Source organism: Oncorhynchus nerka, linkage group LG1, assembly GCF_034236695.1.
Source record: "Oncorhynchus nerka isolate Pitt River linkage group LG1, Oner_Uvic_2.0, whole genome shotgun sequence".
NCBI classification, from domain to species: Eukaryota; Metazoa; Chordata; class Actinopteri; order Salmoniformes; family Salmonidae; genus Oncorhynchus; species Oncorhynchus nerka.
The window spans coordinates 58871823-58887896 of NC_088396.1; the positions used below are offsets into that span (position 1 = coordinate 58871823).

The following is a 16074-nucleotide window of genomic DNA, read 5'->3' on the forward strand; positions in this document are numbered from 1 at the left end:
AGGCTATATACAGGGGTACCGGTACAGAGTCAATGTGGAGGCTATATACAGGGGGTACCGGTACAGAGTCAATGTGGAGGCTATATACAGGGGGTACCGGTACAGAGTCAATGTGGAGGCTATATACAGGTGGTACCGGTACAGAGTCAATGTGGAGGCTATATACAGGGGGTACCGGTACAGAGTCAATGTGGAGGCTATATACAGGGGGTACCGGTACCGAGTCAATGTGGAGACTATATACAGGGGGTACCGGTACAATGTGGAGGCTATATACAGGGGGTACCGGTACAGAGTCAATGTGGAGACTATATACATGGGGTACCGGTACAGAGTCAATGTGGAGGCTATATACAGGGGGTACCGGTACAGAGTCAATGTGGAGGCTATATACAGGGGTACCAGTACAGAGTCAATGTGGAGGCTATATACAGGGGTACCGGTACAGAGTCAATGTGGAGGCTATATACAGGGGTACCGGTACAGAGTCAATGTGGAGGCTATATACAGGGGGGTACCGGTACAGAGTCAATGTGGAGGCTATATACAGGTGGTACCGGTACAGAGTCAATGTGGAGGCTATATACAGGGGGTACCGGTACAGAGTCAATGTGGAGGCTATATACAGGGGGTACCGGTACCGAGTCAATGTGGAGACTATATACAGGGGGTACAGACAATGTGGAGGCTATATACAGGGGTACCGGTACAGAGTCAATGTGGAGACTATATACAGGGGGTACCGGTACAGAGTCAATGTGGAGGCTATATACAGGGGGTACTGGTACAGAGTCAATGTGGAGGCTATATACAGGGGGTACCGGTACAGAGTCAATGTGGAGGCTATATACAGGGGGTACCGGTACAGAGTCAATGTGGAGGCTATATACAGGGGGTACCGGTACAGAGTCAATGTGGAGGCTATATATACAGGGGGTACCGATACAGAGTCAATGTGGAGGCTATATATACAGGGGGTACCGATACAGAGTCAATGTGGAGGCTATATACAGGGGGTACCGGTACAGAGTCAACGTGGAGGCTATATACAGGGGTTACCGGTACAGAGTCAATGTGGAGGCTATATATACAGGGGGTACCGGTACAGAGTCAATGTGGAGGCTATATACAGGGGGTACCGGTACAGAGTCAATGTGGAGGCTATATACAGGGGTACCGGTACAGAGTCAATGTGGAGGCTATATACAGGGGGTACCGGTACAGAGTCAATGTGGAGGCTATATACAGGGGTACCGGTACAGAGTCAATGTGGAGACTATATACAGGGGGTACCGGTACAATGTGGAGGCTATATACAGGGGGTACCGGTACAGAGTCAATGTGGAGACTATATACAGGGGGTACCGGTACAGAGTCAATGTGGAGGCTATATACAGGGGGTACTGGTACAGAGTCAATGTGGAGGCTATATACAGGGGGTACCGGTACAGAGTCAATGTGGAGGCTATATACAGGGGGTACCGGTACAGAGTCAATGTGGAGGCTATATACAGGGGTACCGGTACAGAGTCAATGTGGAGGCTATATACAGGGGTACCGGTACAGAGTCAATGTGGAGGCTATATATACAGGGGGTACCGATACAGAGTCAACGTGGAGGCTATATACAGGGGTACCGATACAGAGTCAATGTGGAGGCTATATACAGGGGTACCGGTACAGAGTCAACGTGGAGGCTATATACAGGGGTTACCGGTACAGAGTCAATGTGGAGGCTATATATACAGGGGTACCGGTACAGAGTCAATGTGGAGGCTATATACAGGGGGTACCGGTACAGAGTCAATGTGGAGGCTATATACAGGGGGTACCGGTACAGAGTCAATGTGGAGGCTATATACAGAGGGTACCGGTACAGAGCTAATGTGCGGGGCTATATACAGGGAGTACCGGTACAGAGTCAATGTGGAGGCTATATACAGGGGGTACCGGTACAGAGTCAATGTGGAGGCTATATACAGGGTATTACGGTACAGAGTCAATGTGGAGGCTATATACAGGGGGTACTGGTACAGAGTCAATGTGGAGGCTATATACAGGGGGTACCGGTACAGAGTCAATGTGGAGGCTATATACAGGGGTACCGGTACAGAGTCAATGTGGAGGCTATATACAGGGGGTACCGGTACAGAGTCAATGTGGAGGCTATATACAGGGGGTACCAGTACAGAGTCAATGTGGAGGCTATATACAGGGTATTACGGTACAGAGTCAATGTGGAGGCTATATACAGGGGGTACCAGTACAGAGTCAATGTGGAGGCTATATACAGGGGGTACTGGTACAGAGTCAATGTGGAGGCTATATACAGGGGGTACCAGTACAGAGTCAATGTGGAGGCTATATACAGGGGTACCAGTACAGAGTCAATGTGGAGGCTATATACAGGGTATTACGGTACAGAGTCAATGTGGAGGCTATATACAGGGGTACCAGTACAGAGTCAATGTGGAGGCTATATACAGGGGTACCGGTACAGAGTCAATGTGGAGGCTATATACAGGGGGTACCGGTACAGAGTCAATGTGGAGGCTATATACAGGGGGTACTGGTACAGAGTCAATGTGGAGGCTATATACAGGGGGTACCGGTACAGAGTCAATGTGGAGGCTATATACAGGGGTACCGGTACAGAGTCAATGTGGAGGCTATATACAGGGGGTACCGGTACAGAGTCAATGTGGAGGCTATATACAGGGGGTACCGGTACAGAGTCAATGTGGAGACTATATACAGGGGGTACCGGTACAATGTGGAGGCTATATACAGGGGGTACCGGTACAGAGTCAATGTGGAGACTATATACAGGGGTACCGGTACAGAGTCAATGTGGAGGCTATATACAGGGGGTACTGGTACAGAGTCAATGTGGAGGCTATATACAGGGGGTACCGGTACAGAGTCAATGTGGAGGCTATATACAGGGGGTACCGGTACAGAGTCAACGTGGAGGCTATATACAGGGGTTACCGGTACAGAGTCAATGTGGAGGCTATATATACAGGGGGTACCGGTACAGAGTCAATGTGGAGGCTATATACAGGGGGTACCGGTACAGAGTCAATGTGGAGGCTATATACAGGGGGTACCGGTACAGAGTCAATGTGGAGGCTATATACAGAGGGTACCGGTACAGAGCTAATGTGCGGGGCTATATACAGGGAGTACCGGTACAGAGTCAATGTGGAGGCTATATACAGGGGGTACCGGTACAGAGTCAATGTGGAGGCTATATACAGGGTATTACGGTACAGAGTCAATGTGGAGGCTATATACAGGGGGTACTGGTACAGAGTCAATGTGGAGGCTATATACAGGGGGTACCGGTACAGAGTCAATGTGGAGGCTATATACAGGGGGTACCGGTACAGAGTCAATGTGGAGGCTATATACAAGGGGTACCGGTACAGAGTTAATGTGGAGGCTATATACAGGGGGTACCGGTACAGAGTCAATGTGGAGGCTATATACAGGGGGTACCGGTACAGAGTCAATGTGGAGGCTATATACAGGGGGTACCGGTACAGAGTCAATGTGGAGGCTATATACAGGGGGTACCGGTACAGAGTCAATGTGGAGGCTATATATACAGGGGGTACCGATACAGAGTCAATGTGGAGGCTATATACAGGGGGTACCGGTACAGAGTCAACGTGGAGGCTATATACAGGGGTTACCGGTACAGAGTCAATGTGGAGGCTATATACAGGGGGTACCGGTACAGAGTCAATGTGGAGGCTATATACAGGGGTACCGGTACAGAGTCAATGTGGAGGCTATATACAGGGGGTACCGGTACAGAGTCAATGTGGAGGCTATATACAGGGGGTACCGGTACAGAGTCAATGTGGAGGCTATATACAGGGGGTACCGGTACAGAGTCAATGTGGAGACTATATACAGGGGGTACCGGTACAATGTGGAGGCTATATACAGGGGGTACCGGTACAGAGTCAATGTGGAGACTATATACAGGGGGTACCGGTACAGAGTCAATGTGGAGGCTATATACAGGGGGTACTGGTACAGAGTCAATGTGGAGGCTATATACAGGGGGTACCGGTACAGAGTCAATGTGGAGGCTATATACAGGGGGTACCGGTACAGAGTCAATGTGGAGGCTATATACAGGGGGTACCGGTACAGAGTCAATGTGGAGGCTATATATACAGGGGGTACCGATACAGAGTCAATGTGGAGGCTATATATACAGGGGGTACCGATACAGAGTCAATGTGGAGGCTATATACAGGGGGTACCGGTACAGAGTCAACGTGGAGGCTATATACAGGGGTTACCGGTACAGAGTCAATGTGGAGGCTATATATACAGGGGGTACCAGTACAGAGTCAATGTGGAGGCTATATACAGAGGGTACCGGTACAGAGCTAATGTGCGGGGCTATATACAGGGAGTACCGGTACAGAGTCAATGTGGAGGCTATATACAGGGGGTACCGGTACAGAGTCAATGTGGAGGCTATATACAGGGTATTACGGTACAGAGTCAATGTGGAGGCTATATACAGGGGGTACTGGTACAGAGTCAATGTGGAGGCTATATACAGGGGGTACCGGTACAGAGTCAATGTGGAGGCTATATACAGGGGGTACCGGTACAGAGTCAATGTGGAGGCTATATACAGGGGGTACCGGTACAGAGTCAATGTGGAGACTATATACAGGGGGTACCGGTACAATGTGGAGGCTATATACAGGGGGTACCGGTACAGAGTCAATGTGGAGACTATATACAGGGGGTACCGGTACAGAGTCAATGTGGAGGCTATATACAGGGGGTACTGGTACAGAGTCAATGTGGAGGCTATATACAGGGGGTACCGGTACAGAGTCAATGTGGAGGCTATATACAGGGGGTACCGGTACAGAGTCAATGTGGAGGCTATATACAGGGGGTACCGGTACAGAGCTAATGTGCAGGGGCACCGGTGTCGAGGTAATTGAGGTAATATGTAGATAGAGTTATTAAAGTGACTATGCATAGAGGACAACAGAGAGTAGCAGCAGCGTAGAAGAGGGGGGCAATGGAAATAGTCCCGGTAGTCATTTGATTAGATGTTCAGGAGTCTTATGGCTTCGGGGTAGAAGCTGTTTAGAAGCCTCTTGAACCTAGACTTGGTGCTCCGGTAGCAGATAAAACACCTTGACTAGGGTTGCTGGAGTCTGACAATTTTTAGAAGTTTGCTAGAGATCATTTGGATGATCCAGAAGAAGATTGGGAGAATGTCATATGGTCAGATGAAACCAAAATATAACTTTTTGGTAAAAACTCAACTCGTCATGTTTGGAGGACAAAGAATGCTGAGTTGCATCCAAAGAACACCATACCTACTGTGAAGCATGGGGGTGGAAACATCATGCTTTGGGGCTGTTTTTCTGCAAAGGGACCAGGACAACTGATCCGTGTAAAGGAAAGAATGAGTGGGGCCATGTATCGTGAGATTTTGAGTGAAAACCTCCTTCCATCAGCAAGGGCATTGAAGATGAAACATGGCTGGGTCTTTCAGCATGACAATGATCCCAAACACACCGCCCGGGCAAAGAAGGAGTGGCTTCGTAAGAAGCATTTCAAGGTCCTGGAGTGGCCTAGCCTCCAGATCTCAACCCCATAGAAAATCTTTGAAGGATTTGAAAGTCAATGTTGCCCAGCAACAGCCCCAAAACATCACTGATCTAGAGGAGACCTGCATGGAGAAATGGGCCAAAATACCAGCAACAGTGTGTGAAAACCTTGTGAAGACATACAGAAAACATTTGACCTCTGTCATTGCCAACAAAGGGTATATAACAAAGTATTGAGATAAACTTTTGTTATTGACCAAATAATTATTCTCCACCATAATTTGCAAATAAATTAATTAAAAATCCTACAATGTCATTTTCTGGATTTTTTTTTCTAATTTTGTCTGTCATAGTTGGAGTGTACCTATGATGAATATTACAGGCCTCTCTCATATTTTTAAGTGGGAGAACTTGCACAATTGGTGGCTGAATAAATACTTTTTTGCCCCACTGTATATTACCTGGTAGAACACTATGTATATTACCTGGTAGAACACCATGTATATTACCTGGTATATTACCTGGTAGAACACTATGTATATTACCTGATAGAACACTATGTATATTACCTGGTAGAACACCATGTATATTACCTGGTAGAACACCATGTATATTACCTGGTAGAACACTATGTATATTACCTGGTAGAACACTATGTATATTACCTGGTAGAACACTATGTATATTACCTGGTAGAACACTATGTATATTACCTGGTAGAACACTATGTATATTACCTGGTAGAACACTATGTATATTACCTGGTAGAACACTATGTATATTACCAGGTAGAACACTATGTATATTACCAGGTAGAACACTATGTATATTACCTGATAGAACACTATGTATATTACCTGGTAGAACACTATGTATATTACCTGGTAGAACACTATGTATATTACCTGGTAGAACACCATGTATATTACCTGGTAGAACACCATGTATATTACCTGGTAGAACACTATGTATATTACCTGGTATATTACCAGGTAGAACACTATGTATATTACCTGGTAGAACACTATGTATATTACCTGGTATATTACCAGGTAGAACACTATGTATATTACCAGGTAGAACACTATGTATATTACCTGGTAGAACACTATGTATATTACCTGGTAGAACACTATGTATATTACCTGGTAGAACACTATGTATATTACCTGGTAGAACACTATGTATATTACCTGGTATATTACCTGGTAGAACACTATGTATATTACCAGGTAGAACACTATGTATATTACCAGGTAGAACACTATGTATATTACCTGATAGAACACTATGTATATTACCTGGTAGAACACTATGTATATTACCTGGTAGAACACTATGTATATTACCTGGTAGAACACTATGTATATTACCTGGTAGAACACTATGTATATTACCTGATAGAACACTATGTATATTACCTGGTAGAACACTATGTATATTACCTGGTAGAACACTATGTATATTACCTGATAGAACACTATGTATATTACCAGGTAGAACACTATGTATATTACCTGGTAGAACACTATGTATATTACCTGATATATTACCTGGTAGAACACTATGTATATTACCTGGTAGAACACTATGTATATTACCTGGTAGAACACTATGTATATTACCTGGTATATTACCTGATAGAACACTATGTATATTACCTGGTAGAACACTATGTATATTACCTGGTATAACACTATGTATATTACCTGGTATATTACCTGGTAGAACACTATGTATATTACCTGATAGAACACTATGTATATTACCTGGTATATTACCTGGTAGAACACTATGTATATTACCTGGTAGAACACTATGTATATTACCTGGTATAACACTATGTATATTACCTTACCTGGTAGAACACTATGTATATTACCTGGTAGAACACTATGTATATTACCTGGTAGAACACTATGTATATTACCTGGTAGAACACTATGTATATTACCTGGTAGAACACTATGTATATTACCTGGTATAACACTATGTATATTACCTGGTATATATTACCTGGTAGAACACTATGTATATTACCTGGTAGAACACTATGTATATTACCTGGTAGAACACTATGTATATTACCTGGTAGAACACCTATGTATATTACCTGGTAGAACACTATGTATATTACCTGGTAGAACACTATGTATATTACCTGGTAGAACACTATGTATATTACCTGGTAGAACACCATGTATATTACCTGGTAGAACACTATGTATATTACCTGGTAGAACACCATGTATATTACCTGGTAGAACACCATGTATATTACCTGGTAGAACACTATGTATATTACCTGGTAGAACACTATGTATATTACCTGGTAGAACACTATGTATATTACCTGGTAGAACACTATGTATATTACCTGGTATATTACCTGATAGAACACTATGTATATTACCTGGTAGAACACTATGTATATTACCTGGTATATTACCTGGTATAACACCATGTATATTACCTGGTAGAACACTATGTATATTACCTGGTAGAACACTATGTATATTACCTGGTAGAACACTATGTATATTACCTGGTAGAACACCTATTATGTATATTACTGTGGTGGTATTGAACATGTTGTGGATATGTGGTGGTATTGAACATGTTGTGGATATGTGGTGGTATTGAACATGTTGTAGATATGTGGTGGTATTGAACATGTTGTGGATATGTGGTGGTATTGAACATGTGGATATGTGGTGGTATTGAACATGTTGTGGATATGTGGTGGTATTGAACATGTTGTGGATATGTGGTGGTATTGAACATGTTGTGGATATGTGGTGGTATTGAACATGTTGTGGATATGTGGTGGTATTGAACATGTTGTGGATATGTGGTGGTATTGAACATGTTGTGGATATGTGGTGGTATTGAACATGTTGTGGATATGTGGTGCTATTGAACATGTAGATATGTGGTGGTATTGAACATGTGGATATGTGGTGGTATTGAACATGTTGTGGATATGTGGTGGTATTGAACATGTTGTGGATATGTGGTGGTATTGAACATGTTGTGGATATGTGGGGGTGTTGAACATGATGTGGATATGTGGAGGTATTGAACATGTTGTGGATATGTAGTGGTATTGAACATGTTGTAGATATGTGGTGGTATTGAACATGTTGTGTTGTGGATATGTGGTGGTATTGAACATGTAGATATGTGGTGGTATTGAACATGTTGTGGATATGTGGTGGTATTGAACATGTGGATATGTGGTGGTATTGAACATGTGGATATGTGGTGGTATTGAACATGTTGTGGATATGTGGTGGTATTGAACATGTAGATATGTGGTGGTATTGAACATGTTGTAGATATGTGGTGGTATTGAACATGTGGATATGTGGTGGTATTGAACATGTTGTGGATATGTGGTGGTATTGAACATGTGGATATGTGGTGGTATTGAACATGTTGTGGATATGTGGTGGTATTGAACATGTTGTGGATATGTGGTGGTATTGAACATGTTGTGGATATGTGGTGGTATTGAACATGTTGTGGATATGTGGTGGTATTGAACATGTTGTGTTGTAGATATGTGGTGGTATTGAACATGTTGTGTTGTGGATATGTGGTGGTATTGAACATGTTGTGGATATGTAGTGGTATTGAACATGTTGTAGATATGTGGAGGTATTGAACATGTTGTGGATATGTGGTGGTATTGAACATGTTGTGGATATGTGGTGGTATTGAACATGTTGTGGATATGTGGAGGTATTGAACATGTTGTGGATATGTGGAGGTATTGAACATGTTGTAGATATGTGGTGGTATTGAACATGTGGATATGTGGTGGTATTGAACATGTTGTGTTGTAGATATGTGGTGGTATTGAACATGTTGTAGATATGTGGTGGTATTGAACATGTTGTGGATATGTGGTGGTATTGAACATGTAGATATGTGGTGGTATTGAACATGTTGTGGATATGTGGTGGTATTGAACATGTTGTGGATATGTGGTGGTATTGAACATGTTGTGTTGTGGATATGTGGTGGTATTGAACATGTTGTGTTGTGGATATGTGGGGGTGTAGGGATGTTATATGATATACTGTTTTATCTTTAACTCATTCAAAACAAACAGTTCACTGTTTTATCTGTTGTTTTATAGCTAATGGGGATCCCTAATAAACCCCAGGAAGAATAGCTAATGGGGATCCCTAATAAACCCCAGGAAGAATAGCTAATGGGGATCCCTAATAAACCCCAGGAAGAATAGCTAATGGGGATCCCTAATAAACCCCAGGAAGAGAAGCTAATGGGGATCCCTAATAAACCCCAGAAAGAGAAGCTAATGGGGTTCCCTAATAAACCCCAGGAAGAATAGCTAATGGGGTTCCCTAATAAACCCCAGGAAGAATAGCTAATGGGGTTCCCTAATAAACCCCAGGAAGAGAAGCTAATGGGGTTCCCTAATAAACCCCAGGAAGAATAGCTAATGGGGTTCCCTAATAAACCCCAGGAAGAATAGCTAATGGGGTTCCCTAATAAACCCCAGGAAGAATAGCTAATGGGGTTCCCTAATAAACCCCAGGAAGAGAAGCTAATGGGGTTCCCTAATAAACCCCAGGAAGAATAGCTAATGGGGTTCCCTAATAAACCCCAGGAAGAATAGCTAATGGGGATCCCTAATAAACCCCAGGAAGAGAAGCTAATGGGGTTCCCTAATAAACCCCAGGAAGAGAAGCTAATGGGGATCTCTAATAAATACAAATACACCATCTCCCCATAGCAGTAGTAGTGAGAGAGAAGATAATTGTAGGGTTACATGATCTCCCCATAGCAGTACAGGGTAGTGGGAAATAAGCACGGCACAGAACGTAGGGTTACAGTGTCCTCACGTAATTCAAGCTCTGACACAGCATTTGAAACAGGCAGATAATTTATTATAACTATGACTTACTTTGTCAGCAGCTGCCAGCAGGTTGTCTGCCATCTTCTCCAGGTTGGGAGCTTTCCCTGTGTAGATGAATCCCATCATCTCCTTAAACACGTCTGGCTCCACATCACTGATGTCCACACGGTTCTGAGACAGGACAACAGTGTGTTTGAAATCCCTGTGTCCACTATGTGGAGTAAAGCGGTAGTATCTTTAATCTCTGGAACGGTCGGTTCAAATAAAAGAGGTAAATAAAACTAGACCCACCTTTTTACTCTCCTCCATCTCATGTTCAAACATGGCGTTAAAGACGGGGGATCTTGCTGTCAATCAAAGACAACAACAGCAGTAAGACTCGAGGCAAAAACCCCATAACATATTAACACATTTTCATGTTGCAGCTACTGGCAATATTCAATTAGGGTGAGGGGATTAGAACCCAGGTACTGCTGGACGGAGAGTAAGGGAGATAGCCAGAGGGAGGGGAGGGCTAGGGTCAGGGGATTAGAACCCAGGTACTGCTGGACGGAGAGTAAGGGAGATAGCCAGAGGGAGGGGAGGGCTAGGGTCAGGGATTGGAACCCAGGTACTGCTGGACGGAGAGTAAGGGAGATAGCCAGAGGGAGGGAGGGCTAGGGTCAGGGGATTAGAACCCAGGTACTGCTGGACGGAGAGTAAGGGAGATAGCCAGAGGGAGGGGAGGGCTAGGGTCAGGGGATTAGAACCCAGGTACTGCTGGACGGAGAGTAAGGGAGATAGCCAGAGGGAGGGGAGGGCTAGGGTCAGGGGATTAGAACCCAGGTACTGCTGGACGGAGAGTAAGGGAGATAGCCAGAGGGAGGGAGGGCTAGGGTCAGGGGATTAGAACCCAGGTACTGCTGGATATGGAGAGTAAGGAGATAGCCAGAGGGAGGGGGGGGCTAGGGTCAGGCAATTAGAACCCAGGTACTGCTGGACGGAGAGTAAGGGAGATAGCCAGAGGGAGGGGAGGGCTAGGGTCAGGGATTAGAACCCAGGTACTGCTGGACGGAGAGTAAGGAGATAGCCAGAGGGGAGGGGAGGGCTAGGGTCAGGGGATTAAAACCCAGGTACTGCTGGACGGAGAGTAAGGGAGATAGCCAGAGGGAGGGGAGGGCTAGGGTCAGGGGATTAGAACCCAGGTACTGCTGGACGGAGAGTAAGGAGATAGCCAGAGGGAGGGGAGGGCTAGGGTCAGGGGATTAGAACCCAGGTACTGCTGGACGGAGAGTAAGGGAGATAGCCAGAGGGAGGGGAGGCTAGGGTCAGGGGATTAGAACCCAGGTACTGCTGGACGGAGAGTAAGGGAGATAGCCAGAGGGAGGGGAGGGCTAGGGTCAGGGGATTAGAACCCAGGTACTGCTGGACGGAGAGTAAGGGAGATAGCCAGAGGGAGGGGAGGGCTAGGGTCAGGGGATTAGAACCCAGGTACTGCTGGACGGAGAGTAAGGGAGATAGCCAGAGGGAGGGGAGCTAGGGTCAGGGGATTAGAACCCATGTACTGCTGGACGGAGCGTAAGGGAGATAGCCAGAGGGAGGGAGGGCTAGGGTCAGGGATTAAACCCAGGTACTGCTGGACGGAGAGTAAGGGAGATAGCCAGAGGGAGGGGAGGGCTAGGGTCAGGGGATTAGAACCCAGGTACTGCTGGACGGAGAGTAAGGGAGATAGCCAGAGGGAGGGAGGGCTAGGGTCAGGGGATTAGAACCCAGGTACTGCTGGACGGAGAGTAAGGAGATAGCCAGAGGGAGGGAGGGCTAGGGTCAGGGGATTAGAACCCATGTACTGCTGGACGGAGCGTAAGGAGATAGCCAGAGGAGGGAGGGCTAGGGTCAGGGGATTAAAACCCAGGTACTGCTGGACGGAGAGTAAGGGAGATAGCCAGAGGGAGGGGAGGGCTAGGGTCAGGGGATTAGAACCCAGGTACTGCTGGACGGAGAGTAAGGGAGATAGCCAGAGGGAGGGGAGGGCTAGGGTCAGGGGATTAGAACCCAGGTACTGCTGGACGGAGAGTAAGGGAGCTAGCCAGAGGGAGGGGAGGGCTAGGGTCAGGGGATTAGAACCCAGGTACTGCTGGACGGAGAGTAAGGGAGATAGCCAGAGGGAGGGGAGGGCTAGGGTCAGGGGATTAGAACCCAGGTACTGCTGGACAGTAAGGAGATGTGCCAGAGGGAGGGGAGGGCTAGGGTCAGGGGATTAGAACCCAGGTACTGCTGGATAGAGTAAGGGGAGCTAGCCAGAGGGAGGGGAGGGCTAGGGTCAGGGATTAGAACCCAGGTACTGCTGGACGGAGAGTAAGGGAGATAGCCAGAGGGAGGGGAGGGCTAGGGTCAGGGGATTAGAACCCAGGTACTGCTGGACGGAGAGTAAGGGGGAGGGCTAGGGTGAGGGGATTAAAACCCAGGTACTGCTGGAGGAAAGGTATTACCTGCTAGCATGGATTTGTGTGCCTTAAACTCCTGCCCTCTCACATAACGGGAACTAGTAGTTTAGTTGTAATAATGGTGTAGTAGTGGTGGTGTAGTAGTAGTGGTGGTGTCGTAGTAGTGGTGGTGTTGTAGTAGTAATGGTGTAATAATAGTAGTAGTGGTGGTGTCGTAGTAGTGGTGGTGTTGTAGTAGTAATGGTGTAATAATAGTAGTGGTGGTGTAGTAGTAGTAGTGGTGGTGTAGTAGTAGTGGTGGTGTCGTAATAGTAGTGGTGGTGTAGTAGTAGTGGTGGTGTAGTAGTAGTGGTGGTGTCGTAGTAGTGGTGGTGTCGTAGTAGTGGTGGTGTCGTAGTAGTGGTGGTGTTTTAGTAGTGGTAATGGTGTCGTAGTAGTGGTGTAGTGGTAGTGGTGTAGAAGTAGGGGTGGTGTAGTAGTAGTGGTGGTGTAGTAGTAGTGGTGGTGTCGTAGTAGTAGTGGTGGTGTAGTAGTAGTGGTGGTGTCGTAGTAGTGGTGGTGTCGTAGTAGTGGTGGTGTTGTAGTAGTGGTGGTGTTGTAGTAGTGGTGTAGTAGTAGTGGTGGTGTTGTAGTAGTGGTGGTGTTGTAGTAGTGGTGTAGTAGTAGTAATGGTGTCGTAATAGTGGTGTAGTAGTAGTAGTGGTGTAGTAGTAGTAGTGGTGGTGTAATAGTGGTGTAGTAGTAGTAATGGTGGGGTAGTAGTAGTGGTGGTGTAGTAGTAGGGGTGGTGTAGTAGTAGTGGTGGTGTAGTAGTAGTGGTGGTGTCGTAGTAGTGGTGGTGTCGTAGTAGTGGTGGTGTTGTAGTAATGGTGTCGTAATAGTGGTGTAGTAGTCGTAGTGCTGTAGTAGTAGTAGTGGTGGTGTCGTAATAGTGGTGTAGTAGTAGTAATGGTGGGGTAGTAGTAGTGGTGGTGTAGTAGTAGGGGTGGTGTAGTAGTAGTAGTGGTGTAGTAGTAGTAATGGTGGGGTAGTAGTAGCGGTGGTGTAGTAGTAGTGGTGGTGTAGTAGTAATGGTGGGGTAGTAGTAGCGGTGGTGTAGTAGTAGTGGTGGTGTAGTAGTAGCGGTGGTGTAGTAGTAGTGGTGGTGTAGTAGTAGCGGTGGTGTACTAGTAGTGGTGGTGTAGTAGTAGTGGTGGTGTAGTAGTAGCGGTGGTGTAGTAGTAGCGGTGGTGTAGTAGTAGCGGTGGTGTAGTAGTAGGGGTGGTGTAGTAGTAGCGGTGGTGTAGTAGTAGCGGTGGTGTAGTAGTAGCGGTGGTGTAGTAGTAGTGGTGGTGTAGTAGTAGTGGTGGTGTAGTAGTAGCGGTGGTGTAGTAGTAGCGGTGGTGTACTAGTAGTGGTGGTGTAGTAGTAGTGGTGGTGTAGTAGTAGTGGTGGTGTAGTAGTAGTAGTGGTGGTGTAGTAGTAGTAGTGGTGGTGTAGTAGTAGTAGTGGTGGTGTAGTAGTAGTGGTGGTGTAGTAGTAGTGGTGGTGTAGTAGTAGTAGTGGTGGTGTAGTAGTAGTGGTGGTGTAGTAGTAGCGGTGGTGTAGTAGTAGCGGTGGTGTAGTAGTAGCGGTGGTGTAGTAGTAGTGGTGGTGTAGTAGTAGCGGTGTTGTAGTAGTAGTAGTGGTGTAGTAGTAGTGGTGGTGTAGTAGTAGTGGTGGTGTAGTAGTAGTGGTGGTGTAGTAGTAGTGGTGGTGTAGTAGTAGTGGTGGTGTACTAGTAGTGGTGGTGTAGTAGTAGCGGTGTTGTAGTAGTAGTAGTGGTGTAGTAGTAGTGGCGGTGTAGTAGTAGTGGTGGTGTAGTAGTAGCGGTGGTGTAGTAGTAGTGGTGTAGTAGTAGCGGTGGTGTAGTAGTAGCGGTGGTGTAGTAGTAGCGGTGGTGTAGTAGTAGTAGTGGTGTAGTAGTAGTAGTGGTGTAGTAATAGTGGTGGTGTAGTAGTAGTAGTGGTGTAGTAGTAGCGGTGGTGTAGTAGTAGTGGCGTAATAGTGGTGTAGTAGTAGTGGTGTTGTAGTAGTAGTGGTGTTGTAGTAGTAGTGGTGGTGGTGTAGTAGTAGTAGCGGTGGTGTAGTAGTAGTGGTGTAGTAGTAGTAGCGGTGGTGTAGTAGTAGTGGTGTAATAGTGTTGGGGTAATAGCAGTGGTGTAGTAGTAATGTTGGTGTAGTAGTAGTGGCGTAATAGTGGTGTAGTAGTAGTGGTGTTGTAGTAGTAGTGGTGTTGTAGTAGTAGTGGTGGTGGTGTAGTAGTAGTAGCGGTGGTGTAGTAGTAGTGGTGTAGTAGTAGTAGCGGTGGTGTAGTAGTAGTGGTGTAATAGTGTTGGGGTAATAGCAGTGGTGTAGTAGTAATGTTGGTGTAGTAGTAGTGGCGTAATAGTGGTGTAGTAGTAGTGGTGTTGTAGTAGTAGTGGTGTTGTAGTAGTAGCGGTGGTGTAGTAGTAGTGGTGGTGTAGTAGTAGTGGTGTTGTAGTAGTAGCGGTGGTGTAGTAGTAGCGGTGTTGTAGTAGTAGTGGTGGTGTAGTAGTAGCGGTGTTGTAGTAGTAGTGGTGGTGTAGTAATAGTGGTGGTGTAGTAGTAGTAGTGGTGTAGTAGTAGCGGTGGTGTAGTAGTAGTGGCGTAATAGTGTTGGGGTAATAGCGGTGGTGTAGTAGTAATGGTGGGGTAGCGGTGGTGTAGTAGTAATGTTGGTGTCATAATTGTGGTGATGCCGTAGTAGTAGTGGTGGTGTCGTAATAGTGGCGGTGTAGTAGTAGTGGTGTAGTCCTGTAGTAGTAATTGTTTAATAGTGTAGTTTGGGGCGGCAGGTAGCCAGCCTAGTGGTTATAGGTTGCAAGATCGAATCCCAGAGCTGATAAGGTAAACATCTGTAATTCTGCCCCTGAACAAGGCAGTTAACCCACTGTTCCTAGTCCTGTAGTAGTGGAGCAGTTGTAGTATTAGGGTAGTAGTAGGAGGTGTGTATTGGTATTGGTAGTAGTGTAGTTGTAGAGTATTCGTAGGAGATGTGTATTGGTAGTAGTGTAGTTGTAATGGTGTAGTAGCGTAGTAGTATTTGCGCAGTAGCATAGTAGTAGTGAAGTGGTAATGGAGTAGCAGTGTAGAAGTTGTAAATTAGTGGTGTAGTTGT

At 45.9% G+C, this 16074-nt stretch overlaps 1 protein-coding gene across 2 annotated transcripts in view; it reads right to left on the minus strand.

Moving 5' to 3' along the window:
* LOC115126410 (speckle-type POZ protein-like A) overlaps nt 1-16074 on the minus strand; it is an 88547-nt gene that overhangs the window by 12349 nt on the left and 60124 nt on the right. For both annotated transcript variants that reach the window (XM_065019807.1, XM_065019806.1), the window contains 2 exons: nt 10783-10838; nt 10540-10662 (listed from right to left, as the gene is read on the minus strand). In XM_065019807.1, coding sequence (XP_064875879.1) covers nt 10540-10662; nt 10783-10838 — 179 coding nt within the window. The remainder of the gene's footprint in view (nt 1-10539; nt 10663-10782; nt 10839-16074) is intronic.